The sequence below is a fragment of the Mirounga leonina genome, unplaced genomic scaffold, assembly GCF_011800145.1.
Source record: "Mirounga leonina isolate KUSES-001 unplaced genomic scaffold, KU_Mleo_1.0 Mir_101664, whole genome shotgun sequence".
NCBI classification, from domain to species: Eukaryota; Metazoa; Chordata; class Mammalia; order Carnivora; family Phocidae; genus Mirounga; species Mirounga leonina.
This window is the reverse complement of record NW_023270175.1, coordinates 25,554,703-25,577,451: the sequence shown is the minus strand read 5'-3', so window position 1 is coordinate 25,577,451 and position 22,749 is coordinate 25,554,703. Positions and strand designations below refer to the sequence as shown.

General features: G+C 45.2%; 1 protein-coding gene across 1 annotated transcript in view; it reads right to left on the bottom strand.

Moving 5' to 3' along the window:
• ADGRG4 (adhesion G protein-coupled receptor G4) overlaps positions 1 to 22,646 on the bottom strand; it is a 123,637-nt gene extending 100,991 nt beyond the window's left edge. The window contains 4 exon segments of the mRNA XM_035005814.1: positions 4,886 to 4,967; positions 7,151 to 7,289; positions 9,543 to 9,788; positions 22,619 to 22,646. Of these exon segments, the coding sequence (XP_034861705.1) occupies positions 4,886 to 4,967; positions 7,151 to 7,289; positions 9,543 to 9,788; positions 22,619 to 22,646 (495 nt within the window).
• Between the last annotated feature and the right edge of the window lie 103 nt (positions 22,647 to 22,749).

Genomic DNA, 22,749 nt, shown 5'->3' with positions numbered 1-22,749 from the left:
TATTTCTGTTCTTTCATTTCCCTGGGCCTCAGTTTCCTTATCTGTAAAAATGGAGATAATAATCTGCCTATTTCCCAGAGCTGCTATGGAAGAGGATCAAATGAGGTGATATTTCAAAGGCAATTTTCAAAGTCTAAAGTGCTATAGAAATGGATATGATTGCTATCTATGAAATGGAATTTTCAGTAGCAAACAATCCAATTTATATCTTTCTTGCATTTCCTCTAAACTTCTATAACAATTCCAACGTATGTTTCAGAAACTTACCTGGCACCCAATAAATAACTCATGGGACACACTACAGAATACTATGCAGCCATTAAAAGGAATCAGGTAAGTCTATATGTCCATCAGGTATGAGAAGGTGGGGGGACAGGCACTGAGGACTCTCCTTTGTATAGTAGACAATTCTGTACTGCTTGGTTCTTTTTGTGATTATCATCCGTTACCTATGCAATTTTTAAAATTGAAGGAAAGGAGACAGGAAGGGAGGGAGGGGAGAGAGGAAGAGGACAAGACAGGACGGAAGAACACGTACTAAATAGGTTTCCTCTATAGCTAATACCGTTCTGTACTGTTTGAGTATTTTGTACTGAGCATGCATTACTTTTATACTTTTTACAAAATGGAAGAAAGAAGAGAAGGAGGAAAAGAAGAGAAAGAGAAAGAAAGGGTAGAGAGTAAGAACTTTTGTTTTATGCCTCATACAATCATATGCAGTTTGGTTCTTTTGTGAGGAATATGTGTTTCTTTCGTCATTTAAAAAAATGTAAAGGCAAGAAGAAAGGAGGGAGAGAAGGAAGGAAAGAGGGATGTAGGGCAGAAAGAAAGGAGCGTGGAAGAGAGGAAGAAAGACACTTACCTGAGAGCTGGATTGCTTTAACTTCCCTCCCCGTGTCCCTATGGAGTCCAGAAGAATTTGCTCTACAAATGACCAGATCTGGTCCCCAAATCCCTACACTTGATGTGAAATGGAACGAGCAAAACGCAGGAAGGCTCCTCATCTGCTGGTTATGCCTCAGTCACTGGTTTGTTTGTTGTTGTTTTTTTTTTCCTGGATCAACCCAGCCTCTCTGCTCTTAGCTTTATGGGGTTTATTGACCAGGGCAGATCCTCTTTCTGTGGCTTACGGTACGTCATGGGGCTGCTCTCCCGAGCATGAAATCAGCCTGAGCCAAGTTCTCCGGTTATTACATACCGGCAATAACCCATTAATTTGAGGGCTCTTTCCCGGGGTTCACTAAGGATTATCTGCAGTTGCTAGTTGATTATCACTTTGATTAAATTGGATATATTAAACTGGTACTTGCACACTTAACTAAGGCTCATTTCACTTTATTGAGAAAATGGGGATGGGGCAAAGTGTTCAGAACTATGAGCAAAAATCAGGGGCCAAGGAAGTGTCAGCATGATCATGTCTCATGCCGTCAAGTGAGGTCGAGCCAGCTTTGTACACCCACTGCAGATCCATTCTTCAAGTTGCTTTGAAAATCGATTTACAGAACTGGTTTTGTGTCATTTGCAAGAGGGGGGTGTAGTTTTTGCCCCAGAAGGTGTCATTATAACCCTTTGGAACGATGGAAATAGCATCAAATCCCATCGAGCATCCAGGGATGATCCCCACCAGCCTCCGTGTTTCCAAGGTCAGGACTCTAAGTTCAGAGGGTACAGTGACTTGCTCAAGGTCACAGAGATTATGAGAGCAGGAGTTAGGACTGAGGACTCCTGGTTCCCAGGCCCACGCATTTTCCCCTCCATCTCACACCCTAAATGGACAAATTCAGTCTAATAACGAACTGAGTCAACCTGTTATCTCTAGGCCAGTGGCTCTCCACAGGGGGAAAGGGGAAGGAGGGGGTGTAGCAGAATTATCCATTACTCATCTCCAAGCCCAGAAACTGTGACTGGTGTGGTAGATGAGAGCCCAGCCTTTCCAGAAAGGTAGACTAGAGTTTGATTCTCGATTGTGTGCTACAGGGCCAGTTCCTTAACCTCTCGGGAGCCCCCAGGATCCTCATTTGTAAACTGTGGCTGATGGCACTCACCTCATATCCCCGTGAAGATTACGGGAGACAGTGGGTGTAAAGGGCTGCGCCCAGGGCCTGGCCAGGGTCCCTGGGCCACTGGTCCTGCCTAGAACACCAGTTTTCTCCTCCCACTGTGTGCAAGGCTGAGCTTTTGGCCCCTGCTCCCTACGTGGCCCACACAGCTTACAAGGGGGTGTGGGGCAATGGCCAAGAATCGTCTTCGCGTTTCCTTGGCATTGGCTTCTATTTCACACCAGGTCCGCTCACCGGTCTTCCTCCCCAACCGCCATAACACTATGAGCTCTGGAAGGACAGGGCTCCATGTCATTCAGCGGCTCACACACACTGCCCAGCACAGAGAGTGCTCATTGAATACATGACTAAAGCATGCACTTGCTGAGGACAGGGAAGCACGTCTCTGTTCTCCTCATGCCTTGCCCCAGGAGTTGGCACAGCGCCTGGCACATAGTAGATGCTTCGTGCATATTTGTTGAATTGAAAAAGAATTGAGAGGAGACTATATTCATATGTACTTGGATATGTTAAGAAAATTCTGTGGGAGGAGACCCCGCTGCGAAGAGCTGATTCTAGAAAAGGAGACTGAGAGGGGTTTGGATGGGAGGGAAACTTACTTTTCTCTGCATATGTTTTTGTTCTGCTAGAAGTTTCATCATTTGCATATGTTACTTTAAAAAAAAACCCACTATGTTTACTTTAAAAAGAAATCCAATGTAGTGTGGGGCACCCGGCTGGCTCAGTCAGGGGTCATGAGTTCAAGCCCCATATTGGGAGTAGAGCTCATTTAAAAAAAAAATCCAATGTAGTGCAAATGAAATAACTGACTGAAAAATGAAACATGCAGAAAAATGAAGAGGCTGGAAGTCTTTGGTCAGGAAAAAAAAAATGCCACCTGAGGAGAGAGGGTTTCAATGAGTATCTTCCATTTTCTGGAAGGTTAGAAGGAGAAAGTTGACCATCTGTTCTCTGTATCTACAGAGTAATAGGAAATGGGCTGAAATTGTAGTGGGAAATATGAGTTAAACATAAGTAAGTCATTACTGCCGATAGGAGTTGATAAACACCAGAAAAGGTTGCCACGGGATGTGATGAGCCATCCTGGAAACTTGAAGGTATAGAGAGCTCATGGGGCTCTGCTGATTTGCTTGTCCTCCCACCGAGAGAGATGGCTGAGCTTATTGAGACTCTGTCCCTGTTTCTGACACTAGAAGAGACCTTTAATCTGGTGAAGGTCCACGCTATCATCATTCCCTCTTCCCTTCCTGGTGTGAGCATCCCACCAGGCCAACTGAGAGTCTGGTGATTTCCGTACAACATGGCCCCCAACCACAAATCAGCCATTGAGTTTGGGTCTCAACCATAGAGATAATGAAAGGGTCCAATGCTGAGGGGAAAAATCATCTGTGCTGGGGACTTGCTAAGTGATTTTCAAGGGCAATTTTGATTAGGTCTGCCTGCCGCCTTAAACACTCCCATCCAGCTGACTTCCTGCTGGTTGTCATTTCCATCATAACTTCATACATTTGCTACCTATGTGGGCAGCCTTTATCAACACGTTTTTAGACATCACCTAAATGTGCATGCTTTTAAACATGACATAAAAGAGACTGTACCACAAGAGAGGCAGCACGGCAGAATAGTTAGTAAAAAAGACTCTGAAACCAGACTGCTTGGGTTCTCTCTTGTCTCACTGCCTCAGCTTCTTCATCTGCAAAATGGGGATAATGATGATGATGATGATGATCGTATGCACGTCTAGTGTTTTTACAGTATAAATGATATAATACATGTAAAGCACTTAGAATACCTCATGGTACATAATACATTTATTTTTCAACCTCAACGGTATTCATTTAGTCAAGAACACTTGATGAGTCTAAGATCCTGGGGATTCGGCGGTAAACAAAACAGATAACTCTCCTCATAAAATTTATGTTCGGATGTTCTAGAAACAGGCTGAGGTCAGTGTGCCAGGCAGAGAACAAAGTAAGGGGACCACAGTGAGAGGAGAGACATAGTGGAGAGCCAAATCATACACATAGAGGCTCTGGTGGGCCATTTTCAGAATTTTGGCTTTACTCTGGAGAAATGGAGAGCCACCCTTGCAGAGTTTTTCAAAACGTATGACTTGGAAATGACATCAAACTTGCAGAAGAAAGCTGTAAGAAAATTGCAATTGTTAACATTTTGCCCCATTTGCCTGATCATCTCTCTTTACATTTATTTTCTGAAACACTTAAGCGGTGGAGCATGGGATACTTGATCTCGAGGTTGTGAGTTTGAGCCCCACATTGGGGGTGGAGATGACTTGAAAATAAAAATCTTCTTTTAAAAAAAGAAACACTTTAGAGTAAATTGGAGCTATGGTGCCCCTTTACCCCAAACACCTCGGTTGGCATTTTCCTAAGAACAAAAACTGCTTCTTACATAACCATAGTATAATTATCAAAATTGGGCAATTTACCTTGATGTAATCTCATCTCCTCTACGGTCCATATTAACATTTACCTACTGTCTCACTAATATCATCTATTGCAGTCTTCCCCTCTGATCCAGGAACAATCAAGGATGACCAGCTGCTTTTAGCTGTCATTATGTTTTAGTCTCCTTTAATCTGGAAATATTCTTCGACTTACCTTGACTTTCATGATGTCAACATTTTTGAAGTGTACAGGCCAGCCATTTTACAAAATACCCCTCAATTTGGGTTTGTCTAATCTTTCCTCCTAGTTCTGGTTATGTATTTCTAGCAGGAAGAGCACAGAAGTGATGTTGCACCCTCAGGACATCACATTAGGACACACATGATGTCACTCTGTCCCATGATTGAAGATGCTAACTTTGATCAGTTGGGTAAGGTGACATTCACCAGATTTCTCCACTGAAAAGTTGTAATTTTTCCACTTGTAATTCAGAAGTGATCTACGGGAAAATACTTAGAGTCTGAGTAAATATCCTGTTCCTCCTTGTCTTAGTCTTTTGGGGCTCCTGTAACAAAACACCGAAGACAGGGTAACTTATAAACAACAGACATTTATTTCTCACAGTTCTAGAGACTGGGTGTGCAAGATCAAGACACTGGCCAATTCAATGTCTGGTGAGGGCCCACCTTATGGCTCATAGATGGCCATTTCTTGCTGTGTCCATACACGGCAGAAGGAATGAGGGAGCTCCTGGGGGGTCTAATCCCATTCAGGAGAGCTTCACCCTAATGACCTCCCAAAGGCCTCCAAATATCGTCACAGTGGGGATTGGGATTTTGACATATAAACTTAGGCTCCTTTGAATTCTGTTAACCATAGTGGAATTAAAATTAAAAAAAAAAAAAGCAGGGCGCCTGGGTGGCTCAGATGGTTAAGCGTCTGCCTTGGGCTCAGGTCATGATCCCAGCGTCCTGGGATCGAGTCCTGCATTGGGCTCCCTGCTCCTTGGGAGCCTGCTTCTCCCTCTGCTTCTCTCTCTCTCTCTCTGTCTCTCATGAATAAATAAATAAAATCTTTAAAAAAAAAAAAAAAAAAAGCATGGCATTGCAAAGAAAGCCCTTCCACAGCCTGGTCCTTGTGGACTTCTTCCTCTCCATCCCCTTCTGCTCCCCTTTCTCAAATCCTATGCTTTGCCTATAGTGAACCATTTAGAATTCCCCAAATGTCCCATTCTCTTTCATTCTTCTGTGCTTTTGCAAATGTTGTTCCCTTTGTCTAGAATATTCTTTTCACAGCCTGTCCTCCCCCACGCCTTGGCTACCTGAAGATTTTCTACTCATCCTTCAAGACAGGACACAGTTATTTTCTTTTCTTCTGTGAAGTCTTCCCTGAGCCATTCCTTCCCCCTGCATCCCATCCCAGGTAGAAATTATCATTCAAGGCATTGTGGGATGAGAGTTCCTCTCCTTTGGTGCCATGTTTCTGGACTCCTAGGAGAGATAAAAGTCACATTTTCAGGGGTTTTTTTTGTCCTAATGTATCAAGGGTAATGACTGGCCCTGTTGATACAAGTGAAGCCCTGAGGCTGACATCCTTAAGGCTTAACAGTGGTAGGATTCCCAGGAGAGCAGAGGCCTGCTAGACTGCCCTGGGGATATGGGTAGGCCAGAACTCAAAGGAACCTGGGGCACAGGGAAGAGGGAGACAGGCTTAGTTAACGAGGAGACTCAATTCAATTGAGTTTTGAGGCTTCTATAAGGACAAACCCTTTCCCTTAGAGGCCTCCAAATCGTTCATAAATTTTTTTAATGTAACCTCTACACCCAACATGGGGCTTGAACACATGACCCCAGGCTCATGAGCTACATGCTCTACTGACTCAGCCAGCCAGGTGCCCCTGTGCCCTCCAGATCTTCCTTTTTCTTCTTTTTCTTGTTATCTGACAGTGAGCTGTGAACATCCAAGTCGGTCACACCCTTTACGTCAGCTGGAAAACTATGTAAGATACCTTAAGATCACCCTCCTGTAAAGGTCTAGCTTCCTGAAACATCTCCCTCAGCGTTTTTGGAGATGAGTCTCATTAGCAGCTCTTAGGTCCCATCAAAGTTCTCCAGTGTTCAGCACCCTCCAGTCGAAGACCGCTAGGAACACATCTGCATTTGAACAAGTTGAGTTTATTACTTGTTGCAACAAGGGAGAGCACACGCCGTGGAGGACCTGTGAGGCATCTTAGCAAGACAGAGTTAGGAGAGACTTCCGACAGGATTTGGGCTTTGGTTGGGTACTTTGGGGATGGTATAAGGAGGTAGGGGTTTGCTTTAGATTAGGTGCTGTCAGAAAGTGGGGACAATTCCATAGACTGAGTATCTCAGTAAGTCTAATCTACAGAGAGAACCCACTACAGCGAGGATAAAGCTATAGTTGTCCCCTCTGACCCACAGGGGATCCCTTCCAAGACCTCTAATGGATGCCTGAAACCATGGATAGTACTGAACCCTACATAGACTATGTTTGTTTCTATAGATATGTATCTATGATAATGTTTAATTTATATATTGGGCACGGGAAGAGATGAACTACAATAACTAATAATAAAATGGAACAATGATGACAATATACCGTAATAAAAGTTCTGTGAATGTGGTCTCTCTCTCTCAAAATATCTTATTGTCCCGTACTCACCCTCCTTCTTGTGACGACGTGAGATGATTAAATGCGTAGCGATGAGACGCCGTGAGGTGAATGACGTAGGCGCTGTGACGCAGCGTCAGGCTACTGGGGACCTTCTCATGATTCATCAGGAGGATCAGCTGCTTCTCAACTGTGGTTGACCATGGGTAACAAACTGTGGAAAGCAGAACTGAGGATCAAGAGGGGCTCCTTTACCTTAATTCCTAGAGAGGCAGCAGTCACTCACAAAATCGTGAAGCAGCCTTGTTTGATCTTACTCTATCGTGGTCTTAGAGTAACCTGGGCTGACACTGGTGTTCTCTAAGATTGTTTATGTCTAACGGGAGAATAACGTAGTAGCTTGTACCAACACTCAGGCCTCGCTGTGAGCATCAGACCACTGCCTGGATGACAGAGGCTGCTTTTCTTACTCTCTTGGCCAAGGACAGATGAAGTCCAGCTACAGGACATTACTCCATGATACCCAGATTTCCCTACTGCTGATCAGGGTGGCTATCTAGATCTAGAAAACTCAGTCTGTAGTTGGGCTGGGGTTAATCTCTCCTGCTTGCTGCAGGATGACCTGTTGCATTCTCTGAGATGAAAACGACTACACAGTAAGAAGTCAATATAAAAAGACTGGGAGGTTTGCATCAGCCAATGTAACACAAGCAATTATCCAAAGGAAATATCAGTAACAGGTCTTGAAGTCAGGGGCCCAGATTATGAAACCCAGCTAATGAAAACATGTCCCAGAATCCAATCAAGTCTGTGTTAGACTAGAAGGTGGCTTTTTTCCTTTAGCTTTGTCACAAACTCTTCTGCTTGCCCTGTATTGTTTACATAAATGTAACAAGCAATATTTGCTATAGTATGAACTCTCCCTTGGCTGGCTAAGAGGAAATCGAAGGCTAGGTGATCATCTGTGACAACACCAGCTAATGAATCTAGAAGAGTCTGTTGGGCTTCCAGAGCAGAAGTGTGTCATTTATGACTTCTATTAGTGGTAGAGACAAGTTTGGGCCCCCTATCTAGTTGTACTACCCCCTCTTATGGAACTGCAGCTCAGAGTGTAGGCGTAAAGAGGGACTCAGTTATCCCTCTTACAAGTTCTCTTGAATAACCTGTGTTTGCCTCATGTGTGAGGCTTCTGGGTGTCCTTCCCAAGGTATAGGACTGATATCCGTATAAAAGTGGTACTCTAGTGGAGCACAGATTATATCAGAAATATAACTACTGGGGCGCCTGGGTGGCTCAGTCTGTTAAGCACCTGCCTTCAGCTCAGGTCATGATCCCAGGGTCCTGGGATCGAGTCCTGCATCAGGCTCCCTGCTTAGCCGGGAGCCCGCTTCTCCCTCTCCCTCTGCTGCTCCCCCTCCCTATGCTCTCTCTGTCAAATAAGTAAAAAATGTAAAAAAATACATATAACTATTTTTTACTACAATGGGAGTCAGCCAATTTGTGTCTCTCAAGATGGACAAAAAACCCTTTAGCGGAGTTAAACAGTTCTTGCAAAGTAGGTTGAAAAGAACAGACCTTTCCAGGGGCGCCTGGGTGGCTCAGTCATTAAGCGTCTGCCTTCGGCTCAGGTCATGATCCCCGGGTCCTGGGATTGAGCCCCACATTGGGCTTCCTGCTCCGTGGGAAGCCCGCTTCTCCCTCTCCTCCTCCCCCTGCTTGTGTACCTTCTCTTGCTGTGTCCTGCCCTGTCAAATAAATAAATAAAATCTTTAAAAAAAAAAAAGAACAGACCTTTCCAACTGGAAAATCTACTCCGGATCCAGTGCCTGCTCCTGATTGACTTGGACTTGCTGATAAGATCCTAAGGACTTCACAGAAGCATTTTGTTGATGTGAGGTTAAGGTCCAATTTTTATAAGACCAAAGGTTGGGGTTAACACTGTGAAGGAAACAAGTACCAGAAGGGACCTGTAAAAGGGAGCCTACCTCCTGAGGTGTTTAAAGGAATAGCTATTAAATTTTTGTCAGCAGGGATAGGCAGGGGGTAACAGATCCAGCAGTCAGGTAAATTCAGGGCAGTGGTTACAGAAAAAAACACATAAGAGAGTTTGGGTTTTTTCTTAAGAGGCAGATGGAGACATAAGGAGGCAAAAATAATCAGATGGAGACAAGGGATGTCACATTAGCGTTCTAGAGGGCATCAAAGTAGAATAACAAGCAAGGTTAGTGGGAGAGTAAAAGAACAAAAAGAGTGTTGGAGAATCAGAAAATTAACCTTGTTCTGTCATCTTGGGCAGAAGCTGTCCACCTCTGAAGTCAGCAGCTTCTGGAGGATTCCCAAGAATCCAAAGCTGAAGGTCTTTGGAGTGGAATGGATGTCTGGTAATCAGGATGAAGTGACATACATCTTTTGAGTTGGAAACCGTGAACCCAAGGATCAATACCTTGGATCTCTACTGCTATGACAGCTGTTAACAGGACCCGATAAGGTCCTTTCTGTGAAGGCTCAAGAGCAGTTTTTCTCCCGTCTTTTCCAGAAGACAAAATATCCAGCTTGCAGAGCATGCAGAGGCTGTTTAGGTAGATATTTGGAAATGTGGCTTGCACCTGTCGATGATAAAGCCGGAGGTATGGTATGAATGTCTCGCATGAATTAATCATATCTGCTTGTAATAGGGTAGAATCCAAGGCTGGAGAGGGGGTGAAATTCCCAAACATATAGGGCTTATTATTTCATTAATCCTTATTAATTCATGAGGTAATTTGTGGGTCCCAGAGGGTGTTGACCTTACAGACATTAAAGCTTAAGACGTAGAAGTGTTAAGGTTTCTGAGAGCTTTGCTAGTTTTACATTGGAGTTCCATTAATTCTCTTTACTTTTTATGAGGACTCTGGATGATAAGGACAGTGGAGTTTCTGGGTAAAAGGGAGACATTTACAGAGCTCCTTAGTAACAGTACTGGTAAGTGAGTTTCCCTGTCACCGGAGAGAAAAGTTGGAATGCCCAGGATTGGGAAAAAATGAAATCATCGCTTTATTTTGCCAGATTTAGGGCTTGTTATGTATTGAATTACGTGTCCCCAAAATTCATATGTTGAAGTCCTAACCCCCAGGACCTCAGAATGTGATCTTATTTGGAGACAGGGCCTTTGCAGATATAATTAGCTAAGTTAAAATGAGGTCATCAGGGTGGGCCTTAATCCGCAATGACTACTGTCCTTACAGAAAGGAGAGACTTAGACACAGAAGGGGAAATTGTTGTGAGAAAACATAGGGAAAGGCAGCCAGCTACAAGTCAAGGAGAGAGGCCTGGAATGGACCCTTCCCTCACAGCCTCAGGAGAAAACAATGTGAGTTCAAGCCCAACACTGGGCATAGAGCTGACTTCAATCAATCAGCCAGTCAATAAAAAAGTAGAAGAAACCCGCCCTGCCTTCATCTTGATTTCGGACTTCTCGCCTTCAGAACAGTGAGACAACCAATGTCTGTTATGTAAACTACCCACTGTGGGGTACTTTGTATAAAGCCTATTTGGAGGTGTTCAAGGGGCCCTCCATGACCCACTTTACAATTTAACCAGGATTGGGTTGTTAGCTGGTAGGGCATGTTTTAGAAACATTTTGACAATACCTCTAAAATTACCCCACCGACCGTAATGTAATATCATGGCCAATTTAGCTCCACTGTTGTGGATAATATCATGAAGAATTCTTGCTAAAATCGGTTTGAAAGGATTTGGCAGTACCAACTAGCCACACTGACAAGTGCCAAATATTCTCTTTATGCAATGAGCCTTCAAGTATTTCCCAGGTATCTTTTTTCCAAACTAAAGGCTTCTCTCTGGCGGTTAACAATAGTTAATGACAATCTGTCTCTGACAGTTAACAACAATCTCAGAAGAATCTATTAATTCCTCCAAAGTCTTCTCCTTTCTGAGTGATCACAGGAGCAATTATCTGGGCCAAATCTACTTCTCTAGCATAGTGGCCAGCTAAGGTTTTCTTAGAAGATTCTGGGTCCTTGCACTTTGAATTGCACTCCCCTTTTATTATAGCTGTTTCCTTGCATTAACAGCATCCAGAAGTTCTTGACTTGGTCCATTTTTACAGGTGTTTCTGTCAAGGTCAGCAAACCTCTTTGTTTCAAAGCATTTTGAAGTCAGATTAACCTAAAACCATGTGCTATCAATATAAATATTCCTCCGTCTCTTGCCATTTGGTCAATCTAGGCAAAGACCACCAATTAAGTCATCAGAACTAACTTAATTTCTGTTGTAAGTTTATATTTTAAGAGTAAATTTAAGTCTGTGATAGCACACCCTGTTTGTCAATTTGGGGTTTTTGCTTTTCATGTATGAACAATTAACAAGCACAGTGAAATCGGGAGTCTCTAGAAGGTCTGTGCACTGTATGGATAGTTGCTTGTTGTTGTTGTTATTGTTGTTTAACAGAGACAAGCATTTTCGGGGTTTCCTCTTTCAGGCAAAGGAAGGAGGCTGGGTTAATAGTGTTGCAGCAATGGGACAGTGGTGTCCGAAGGAGAAAGCAACACCTTATGGGAGGTAGGTAACAAGCTGAAAAGTAGTGAGCATTGTTTTTGATTTTTTGTTTTTGAGAGAGAGACAGAGCATGCACAAGCAGGGGTGGAGGGGCAGAGGGAGAGGGGAAGAGAGAATCTTTTTTTTTTTTTAAGATTTTATTTATTTATCAGAGAGAGAGAGAGAGGCAGGCAGAGGGAGAAGCAGGCTCCCTGCTGAGCAAGGAGCCTGATGTGGGACTCGATCCCAGGGTCCTGGGATCGTGACCCAAGCCGAAGGCAGAGGCTTAACCAACTGAGCCACCCAGGTGTCCCGGGAAGAGAGAATCTTAAGCAGGCCCCACACCCAGCGCAGAGCCTGATGCAGGGCTTGATCTCAAGATCCTGAGATCATGACCCGAGCAGAAATCAAGAGTCAGTCCCTTAACCGACTGAGCCACCCAGGCACCCCCAAATGACCATCGTTTTTTTTATTCAATACAAGAGGGCTTTTTTATTTTATTTTTTAAAGATTTTATCTATTTATTTGACAGAGAGAGACACAGCGAGAGAGGGAACACAAGCAGGGGCAGAGGGAGAGGGAGAAGCAGGCTTCCCACGGAGCAGGGAGCCCAACACAGGGCTCGATCCCAGGACCCTGGGACCATGACCTGAGCCGAAGGCAGATGCTTAGCGACCAAGCCACCCAGGCGCCCCTACAAGAGGGCTTTTTTAGTACAAAAGCATGAAGAACCATTAGGTTTAACTAGAACTGACCTAGCTGCAGTTTCACATTTAGCTACTGCTGATATAGTTCTGAAGCCAGGGGGATATGGCTTGGCTACTGGGGCTGATGAAAGACTGAAATAAGCAATAGGGCCTCTGATGAGTGTCAGGAGCTTGAAAGGCAGCAGCCCCAGTGCCTGTTTTCACTCTTTATGAACAGAAGGAGAGGTGGGGTTGTGCTTCCAGAATTCTGAACAAGTTTGTGGGAAGGTTATTCAGTCATTGAATAATGACTGCAAAGTATTTTTTTTTAAAGATTTTATTTATTTATTTGAGACAGAGAGAATGAGAGACAGAGAGCATGAGAGGGAGGAGGGTCAGAGGGAGAAGCAGACTCCCCGCCGAGCAGGGAGCCCGATGCAGGACTCGATCCCGGGACTCCAGGATCATGACCTGAGCCAAAGGCAGTCGCTTAACCAACTGAGCCACCCAGGTGCCCAATGACTGCGAAGTATTCAGTCATTGAACTATATCCACCTCTAACCTAGTCCTAGTCCAACTATGTCATATTGCAGGCCAGGTCATAGTGGGTTGATGAGCACACAGTAGTGCAGTCTGGGGGTATAAATACAGGCTGACTCCCTGAGACAGCTCAGACACTGGAGAGAGCCTAGATGAAGACGTCTAGAACCCACCTTCGTGGAGGGAAGGCTTGTATCCAGAGAACGACCAACATTTATCCACCTACCAGAGGAGCAGTCCCATCAGAAGAACAAGGTAATGAGGGGTGCGGCAGGTGGGGTACGTAGAACAAGTAGGGTTTAGAGGTGTAACTCTCTGAAAGAGACTATTTCTTTATTATTTCCTTATTCATTTATTCTATTTGTTCCACAACGAACTGGAGATAGCTTACAAGGACTCATTTGATATAGCAATCTTTTTTTTTTCAATATCGCAATCTAAACAAATTTTAAAGAAAGAAAGAGATAGAGGGCCGAGGGATAAAGGTACTAAGCAGCTAAGCTAGTTAAAGATCCAGTTCTGACACTGAGGGTCAGTTCAAACTCACAGCAAAAGGGGGCACTTCAACCAGAGGGGAGAGGGCTTCGAAGGAGAGGTGAACCTGGACTTGGAAGGGTAAGTAGCACTCGTATGGGTGAAGATGAAGTAAAGAGGCATTTCAGGCTGAGGGCAAGCCCTGATACCTATGCGCCTAGTGCGCCTAGAGCAGAGATGGTGGGGAGGAGCCTGGGGGGGGGGGGGGGGTGGTGGAGGGGACCAAGCAAGCCACATGGGGTTCTGAAAGCCTGCTAAGGAGCAGGACTGGGCTCCTTTGCAATGGGGCACAGCAGTTTCCAAAGGCTCTGAGGCGTGAAAAACTGAGATACGCCTTAGAAAGTATGTTGGACTCATAAGGTAAATGAGCTGTCTCCACGTAAATCCCTAGGTATGGGAACAGGCGGAGATGAGTATCTTCAACAAGGATTACCTGGTTACTGTGATGTAAGGAGTCTATGACACCACAGAAAAGCAGCAGGGATACTAGGTGGAGATACCAGGGCGGGAAAGACTTCAGGGATCTCTTAGTTGATAGTGGCTCTCTTTATTTTCACTTTTGCCCACAAGGGAAGCTGTTCAGAGGGAGAGATACATTCCCTGACATTATTATTCATATGTGAGCACAAGGTACGCTCTTGAGGGGCTGAGGGACCCATGGTAGGAAGGAGCCATGATGCCTCCATTGTGAAGTGTTGATGACCTAACAAACTAAGGACTCCCATTGGTGGAAGCTGGCCAATGGCTGCCTCCTACATAATCACATACTCTGCATCAGCAACCAGTGGGCTTGATTCCCACTAAAGCACCCATATCATAGGGTAGGACTGTTAAGAGGAATAGAGATGGCCCTAGAAGTTAGTGCTCCCCGCCCCAACTTTAACATTTCCACCTCACACACTGAATCCTGCTCTAGGGGAAGGGATACAGTGTAGCATTAATCATCCTTGACATCACTATTCACACGTCAGCACCAGATTTTGTCAGAATAGCTGTGGGACCCGTGGAGGATGGTGGGAGAGGGAGGGGGAGGAACCATGATGCCTCCATTGTGAGGCGTTGATGACCTAACAAACTAAGGACTCTCATTGGTGGAAGCTGGCCCAATGGCTGCCCCCTACTTAATCACATCCTCAGTATCAGCAGCCAATGTGCTTGACTCCCACCTCAGCACCCATATCATAGGGTAAGACTGTTAAGGGGAATAGGGATGACCCTAGAAGGTAGAGTTCCTCTCCCACCACATTTCCACCTCACACACTGAATTCTGCTCTAGGGGAAGGAATAGAGGGTAGCATTGGTCATCCCGACGTCACTATTCACATGGCAGGGGGCAAGGGGGTAGTCATGATGCCTCCATTGTGAGGTATTAATGGCCTTGCAAACTAAGGTCTCCGATTGGTGGAAGCTGGCCCAATAGCTGCATCCTACTTAATCAAGACCTCTATGTCAGCAGCCAGTGGGCTCGATTTTAATTGCAGCACTCCTTATGATAGGTCATTAGGAACAATAGGGGTGGCCTTGGAAGGTAGTAGTCCCCCATGACGCATCCACTTCTACGTGCCAGATCTCGTCCTAGGAAAAGGACTTGAGAGGGTAGCAGAAATCGTCCCTGACATCACTATTCACGTGACAATACAAGGTGCTCTCTGGTTGGCTAAAGGACCCACGTAGGGGCAGATGATGCCTCTATTGTGAGGTGTTGTCAGTCTCTCAGACTAAGGTCTCCCATTGGTGGAAGCTGGCCCAATGGCTGCCTCCTACTTAATCACATCCTCAGTATCAGCAGCCAATGCACTTGATTCCCACCTCAGTACCCATATCACAGCGTAGGGTCATTAGGGTAAATAGGGATGGCCCTAAAAGTTAATGTCTCCCCCCCCACCAATAACACTTCCATCTTCACACTAAACCCAATTCTAAGGGAACGAGTAGGAGGTATCTTAAGTCATTGGTGACATCACTACTCATATGTCAGCACAAGGTGCTCTCTGAGTGGCTGAGGGGGGAGGGGGAGGAGGGAGGAGTCATGATGCCTCCATTGTGAGGCATTGATGGCCCCTCAAACTAAGGTCTCCCATTGGTGGAAGCTGGCCAATGACTGCCTCCTACTTAATCACATCCTCAGTATCAACAGCCAATGTGCTCATTTACCACACATGCATTCCAAATCATAGGGTCAAACCATTAAGAGGAATAGGGGTGGCCTTGCAAGGTAGTAGGCCCCATGACACATTCACTTCTACCCGCTAGACCTCATCTTAGGAGAAAGACCTGAGAAGGTACCATTAGTCATCCCTGATATCACTATTCGTGTGTCAGCAACTAGGTACTTTTCTGAGTGGCTGAGGGACCCATGGTGGGGAGGAGCCTCCATTGTGAGGTGTTGATGGTCCTACAGACTAAGGCTTCCCATTGGTGGATGCTGCCCAATGGCAGCTGCCTCCTGAATCAGATACCCTGTATCAGCAACCAATGTACTTGTTTATCGCCCCAGCACCTCAAATCATAAGGCCTGGCCATTTAGACAGATAGGGGTGACCTTAGAAGGTAGTGGTCCCCCCGTGACACCTCCACCTCCACACAGTACAATTCACCCTGGGGAAGGAATTCAGAGTGCTCCCAAAGTCATCCTGACATTACTATTCATATGTCTGACCAAGGTTCTCTCTAATTGGCTGAAGGCGGCGAGGAGCCATGACGCCTCCATTGTGAGGTGTTGACTGGCCTCTGAAGCTACGCCTTCCCATTGGTGGAAGCTAGGCCAATAGCTACCCTCCTGCTTAATAATGGTCTCTCTCTGCCAACCACAGTGGGGGTTTGTGTTAGATCTAAAGGTGAAAAGGTCTCTCCCCCATTACCACTCTCCTGAGTATACAAAAAGCATAAGTGGGTTTTAATGAAGGGATTATTATGCCTTGAGACATTAAGTGATAAATGTCGCTGAGAGTTTGTGGAATAGGAAAGACAGTATTACACAAAATGGGAAAGTAATTTTTAAACCTTTCTGCATAATTATATGTAAATGTATATAGCATATGATCTATATAATTTATATATTATATAAACATATAATGTAAAAAACACTGCCAGTCAGGAAAGGTATGGGCCTTTTCCTGACCCCATTTGAATCTGTTGAAAGGGATTTTAATTTCCTTTTGGGATATATATATGAACTGGGTCGTGGTTGCTATGGAGATCTCAAAGCTCATCCTAACTTCTCCGTGGTTATGTCTGAAATTATGTCTTTGGGGAGATTCAAATTATGAGAATGAGGACTGTGGGTGTCTGCCTCTTAAGATGCCACTTGTTATCAGCTCCCCTCATCTACTAAACTAGAAAGACTCATAGATTCCCAATCTTAATAGATGATTACATTTCATAGTAGATCTTTTATCCTGTCAACCATCCTGAATAACACACCAAATTAATTTGGGGGCATAAATGGATGTGCTTTTTAGGAGAGTTTGGCTCTATTTTCAGCCGTGAATTATGCATTAGTAAGAATTATTTGGACAGCATTCATCATCATTTCCGAAGTTAATGAAATTCCATTACACTTCAGTACATTTTCATTTCACCCAGTGGTAAATTAATTCTCTCTCCCTCTTTCTGTCTCTGTCTCTTGCTCCTCTTTTGCATCATTTACAGTAGTTACCGAGTGGGAACATGGCGAGGCTTCCTAAGTAGAATAAGTTAAATAAGGGCCAGGAAAGACAGATGTTTCTGATTCCCTCCATAATGACGATGTACTCTATAACTCAATGCCAAGATGAGCAAGGCTGCTTGTTTTCACAGCTGTCACTGCTGTTCCTCTGCTCGAGGATTCAGGGCAGGGTCTGGGTTCGGGGACATAGCTAGGCTACAACTTAGAAGTCTGACATACAGCTCATCTCCTTAACACCCAGCTCCCACTTGTGTGCATGCCACCCTGTCACATCACTGAACACATTGCTTGACCTGGGAGAGCTCTTTGGGCAAACGGGAGGACCAACAGCATTGCCAGGTCCATCTTTGCTCTCACGGAAGAGAAGCAAGCCCGGAGCTCTCCTAGGTGCTGGATAGCTCCCTTTAATTGTTATTGGTCTCATCATTCCTGGTCCCACCCCGCTTCCAGCCTAGTCAGTGGCTCAGGCCAAATCCAGCTCCCACAGTTGCCCAGTGGGCAACAAATCTCTCTCTTCAATCGGGCTCTCTAGCAACCGATCAAAGTGCACCCTGGAAGCTACTTTGACCCCCCCACTCACAGGAGGCCCTGCATGTTTCTAGACTCTTCTTCCGGCTAATAGTACAGTGGTTAAAAGGGAGTTCTGGCTCTGAACTCAGAAAGACCAGGGTTAGAGTGCCTTGGACTTCCATGAGAACACCGCCAAGCTCTGTACCAACGGGAGTCCTAGTTTCCACAGCACGAAATGGAGATAATATCTCTCTCACAGACTCATTATGAGCAAGATATGAGATAATGTATGGGAAAGTATGGAGCATGGGGCCTGGAACTTGGTAAATGGCAGTTATTATGATTATGACTAGCTCATTCTAATGATGCTCACTGACTGCTTTCTGATTTCCTGCACCTTTTCCCTTCAGTTTGCTGTTGAGCACAGCCTCCTGCCCATCCCCCATGAGGCTTCGAGTGGTAACTGGAGGCACTAAATCGTGGCAGGTCCAGCCCCACTCATACTAACAACCCCCAGCTTCCCAGTATAGGCCGGTCTAGGCCAGTCCAGGCTACCCTGAGCGTGCCATTTGCTTCCTCCCCCATTCCCCCCCCCCCCCCCGCTCTTGTAAATCCACCCGGCCAGCTTAGTTTACATCGACTATTTGGAGGTTGCATTCTGCCTACAGAAAGTGAGGGAAGGGTAGGGCAGCTCTCTTCTAACTGTTCCATTCAGCCCAGCACGGAGCCCCATCAGGCACTGTGCTAGGCAGAGAAATATTTATTGAGCGCCTGTAAGTACTAGGAGATGCTGGGAGTCAGGGTGTTCTAGATGGAGAGAGATAATAGATATGAAAGTCACCCCCAAGATGCTGCAGGACTTGGGGCAAAGAGGAAGGTCATTTCCAGAGTGTTTAGTGATTTAATTATACAAGTAATAGGCAACATATTATCAACTTTCAGCCTTCAGACCGATGTGTGTTTTACCTACGACAAGAATGGAACCTTTGGGATACCTGGGTGACTCAATGCGTTAAGTGTCTGCCTTCGGCTCAGGTCATGATCCCAGTCAGATGGATTGTTTTCTGGTCGAAGGTATTTGGCCAAACTAACCGGAATGAAATCAAGCAACTGGCAATCCCACTGACTGTACAATCGTTGGTCATTTTCTAGTCCAGAAAAATGACCTCCACATGAGCAATTCAGGCACGTTAAATAACAACACAGATTCTCGCTTCTCTCCAGTAGTTACCACTTTAGTTTACTCTTCGGCTTGATTTAGTTGCCCTGTGTAACACAATGTATATTTATTCAGATTATTTGGCATTCCCTATTTCAATTAACTCCAGACAGGTCCCCTCCAGAGGTAAAAGGCAGAGAGCGTAAGTGTATTTACCTACATTAACCAAATTGGCAGGTAGTCAGGCAAACAGAACCATGGCAACATCTGTCTAGAAAGCTGCCCCGAGCTCCGGAGCCAGGAGGGTGATTTGAGTCCAGGGGAGATAAGAGCATAACCTTGACTGTAATTCATAGTTGTCAGGGAAATGGCAGAACTGGGGAGGTGCCTTATTCTTGCTGAAAGCAGAAGCCGTTAATGCGGGGCAGTAATTAGTATTGATTGAGATAGGTACAGTAAATCCTGGGGCCACGTGCAGCCCTTTATCAGGAAATGGTTTCCAAGGGTCACCAATCCTAGGAAGCTCAGGTTGCTGGGACTCATTTGGGACACAGTAAATCTGTACATAAACCTGAGGGCTAAAAGGCTGCAGGAGGCAATCATTAGAGGGGGCACTGAACTGGACCGGGCGCCCAGAAGCTCTGCAGAAGGAGAGTTACACCAGCTGATCACAAGGTCTCTCCCTCTGTCTCTTTTTCCCTCCTGCCTCCCCCCACCGCCCCCATTCCACAAACTTTTCCCTACAAAAAGCAATCTACAGAAGTGATCAATTTCTTAAAGTTGAAAGGAGACGTGTATTCTCTCAATGGTGGAAATTAGGTTTCCAGAGGGGCGCCTGGCTGGCTCAGTTGGTAGAGCATGCGACTCTTGATCTCGGGGTGGTGAATTCAAGCCCCACGTTTGGCATAGAGCTTACTTTAAAAAAAAAAAAGGTTTCCAGGGGCACCCGGCTGGCTCAGTCAGTGGGGAAGGCGACTCTTGATCTTGGGGTTGTGGGTTCGAACCCCTTGTTGGGTGTAGAGATTACTTAAAAATAAAATCTTAAAAAAAAAAATTAGGTTTCCTCGGGGCGCCTGGGTGGCTCAGATGGTTAAGCGTCTGCCTTCGGCTCAGGTCATGATCCCAGAGTCCTGGGATCGAGTCCCGCATCGGGCTCCCTGCTCCTTGGGAGCCTGCTTCTCCCTCTGCCTCTCTCTCTCTCTCTCTTTGACTCTAATGAATAAATAAATAAAACATTTTTTAAAAAATTAGGTTTCCAGAAATATGTAATCCTAATAAAAAGAATATCAAACTCCCCATCTTTGGAGCAGGCTTCAGGCTGAGACTGGGAACTTAGTTAAAATTGTTTCTCCGGAGTTTTTCATTTTACTCTGGAATGATTTAGTCCCCACCTAATATGTGGCCATTACTGTTTTTAGCTAATGCCCTGGTCAGGACCTGCTTATAACAATACTTTATTTTAGCCGCCGACAAGAAAAGGTCCATTCTAGACAAGAGACCAAATTAGTACACATTTTCATCTTGCTCTCCTTGAAGATTTCTCCTCTTACCAGCAATATTCGAGGGGTTCAAATAATCTGCATCCCTGCCAGCATTTTGATAGTATCAGTTTTGTTTTTGCTTTGTCTCTATTTTAACCATCCTGATCTGGTATGCAGTGGTATCTCACTGTGGCTTTAATTTGCATTTCCCTCATGACTAATGAGGTGTGGAGCATCTTTTCACATGCGTGTTTGCCAGCATTATGCCTGGCACATAATAATTGCTCCGTGCCAAGATTTCAGGTGGCTTCTACCTTCTTCCCAAATGCATGATTTCAACAGAGGCCACCGAGAGACAAGATCTTACCTCCCCACTGGGGGTTTTAAGTAGCTGTCGCGAGCTGTAGGAGGAAGGCATGGGGGCGCTAGGGAGACAAAGGGGTGTCCTTGGGAACTTCTCACACCACACCATGTAAGTGAACACAAGACTTCTGGTAGTGAGAATTGTCCTAATTCTAAAAATGCTTTTCTTTTTTTTTTTTTTTTAAGATTTTATTTCTTTACTTGACAGAGAGAGACACAGCAAGAGAGGGAACACAAGCAGGGGGAGTGGGAGAGGGAGAAACAGGCTTCTTGGTGAGCAGGAAGCCCAATGCGGGGCTCGATCCCAGGACCCTGGGATCATGACCTGAGCCGAAGGTAGACTCTTAACGACTGAGCCACCAAGGCACCCCTAAAAATGCTTTTCAATACTAAAAATTCTTTTTAATTCTAGCTTCTCGGGATTAAACACACACACACACACACACACAGAGGCAGTTTTCTCTTTTTAATTAAACAGTTGTTTCCGTGAATTGTACCCTACAGGTAGACAGCTGGATTGCAAGGTGGCTGTAACCAGCCACTGAAGAAGCTGCCCATGCCCTGGCTGGCGGCATTATTACAGTTATGATTCATATAAAATGAGATGAGAACATTTACTATCTTTACAGCCTCCCCTTCACACTCTGAAATCAAGTCTCTATAGTTCCTTATTTCTTTTGCTGCTTAACAAGAAAAAAAGCAACTTAATTCTTGAAGCCTGGAACCTGATTGCATTTCGACTCACTCAATATTTATTGAGTAGCTAAAACATGTAAAACTAGGCTAGACAATGGGGGGGGGATTTTAATGAAATATGAGACATAATCTCAACCCCAGGAGGGCAATTTGTGGTCATATACCTTGGGCTTATTTCAGGAAACAGCTGAAAATTCTGCTTGTAGTCCAGACTTGGCCCATGGGGCCTAGGCATGAGAGGCAAGGCTTCCTTAAAAAAAAAAAAAAAAAAAAAAAAAAAGGTCTTTTTCTTTTTTGATGAACACAAAGTTTCCTTTAGTCCCCCACTCACTTCCTCTTTTTAACGGCATTCTCAGCTTGTGTTCAACTGTTTCCTGTTCACATTTTCCAAATGCCCTTTATTATGCTCCGCCTTAGAAGAACTACAGAGAGACAGCATAAAATGTTATCTAAGCCTTAGTATGTATCCTTAGCCCAAGGAACCAACAAAAGTCAAAAGTGCAGGGAGAGGTGGGGCGAGAGATGTACAATAGTACAAATTATCAAATTACAGAGATGTGTATATATGTAGTAGAGAGCTGAATGATAGATAGATGTTCTTGTTTAAGGAAGCTCTTCGCCTAATTGATAATTTACTGGGAGGAGGACAGGATTATATCTGGCAACAAACACTGGAAGGAAGTCCGTCCCTTTCAGCGAATAATTCTGTGCCTGCTTGTTTATTACCGAAGAGACTTTTATGTGAGCCAGGAAGGTTTGAATCACTTAACTACGCAGTCAATTCTTAATTATCCACGTTAAGAGAGAAGCAATTGCTCTGATAAGCTGAAACAACAGATAATAAAAAATTCTTCCCCTTAATTAGTCACCTGTCCTCCTACAGTCTGTCTCCCCCTCCGCCCACCAAACATTTGTTGTAAATTAGGGAAAATGTTTTCCCGAGGTAATCTCTCCCCCTACAGGCAACTAGCCTACCAAACCGGTGGATCGGCTCCCCAAGGGGAGGCTGTCTCACCAGAGTGCCCTGGCACTCGTCTCGGGTGGGGTCTGGGGGTGGGGGGCTGGCGAGGACAGCCTCCTCTCCGCGAGTTGGAAATGTGCGTGTCCGCTAGCCAGAGTGCACACGCGCATCTCCTGCTTCCCGTCCTCGCGCATCCGGGAGGCCGAGCTGGCTGGGAGGAGGAGGTACAGGGTAGTGATCAAGGACTGAGCACGTCAGGGGGAGCTGCTGGGGTTCTGGGTACGCTGCTCTCTGAGCCTCAGCTTAAAATGAGGATCATAACAATTATTACCTCATTGGGCTGTTGTCAGATGTAAACGGGAGACAATGCAAAGCCTCTGACTCACAATGGATGCCCTTGGTGACGTCAGCCATTTTAGCCTTATTATTAAAGATTGTTGATTGTGCGGGGCGCCTGGGTGGCTCAGTTGGTTAAGCGACTGCCTTCGGCTCAGGTCATGATCCTGGAGTCCCTGGA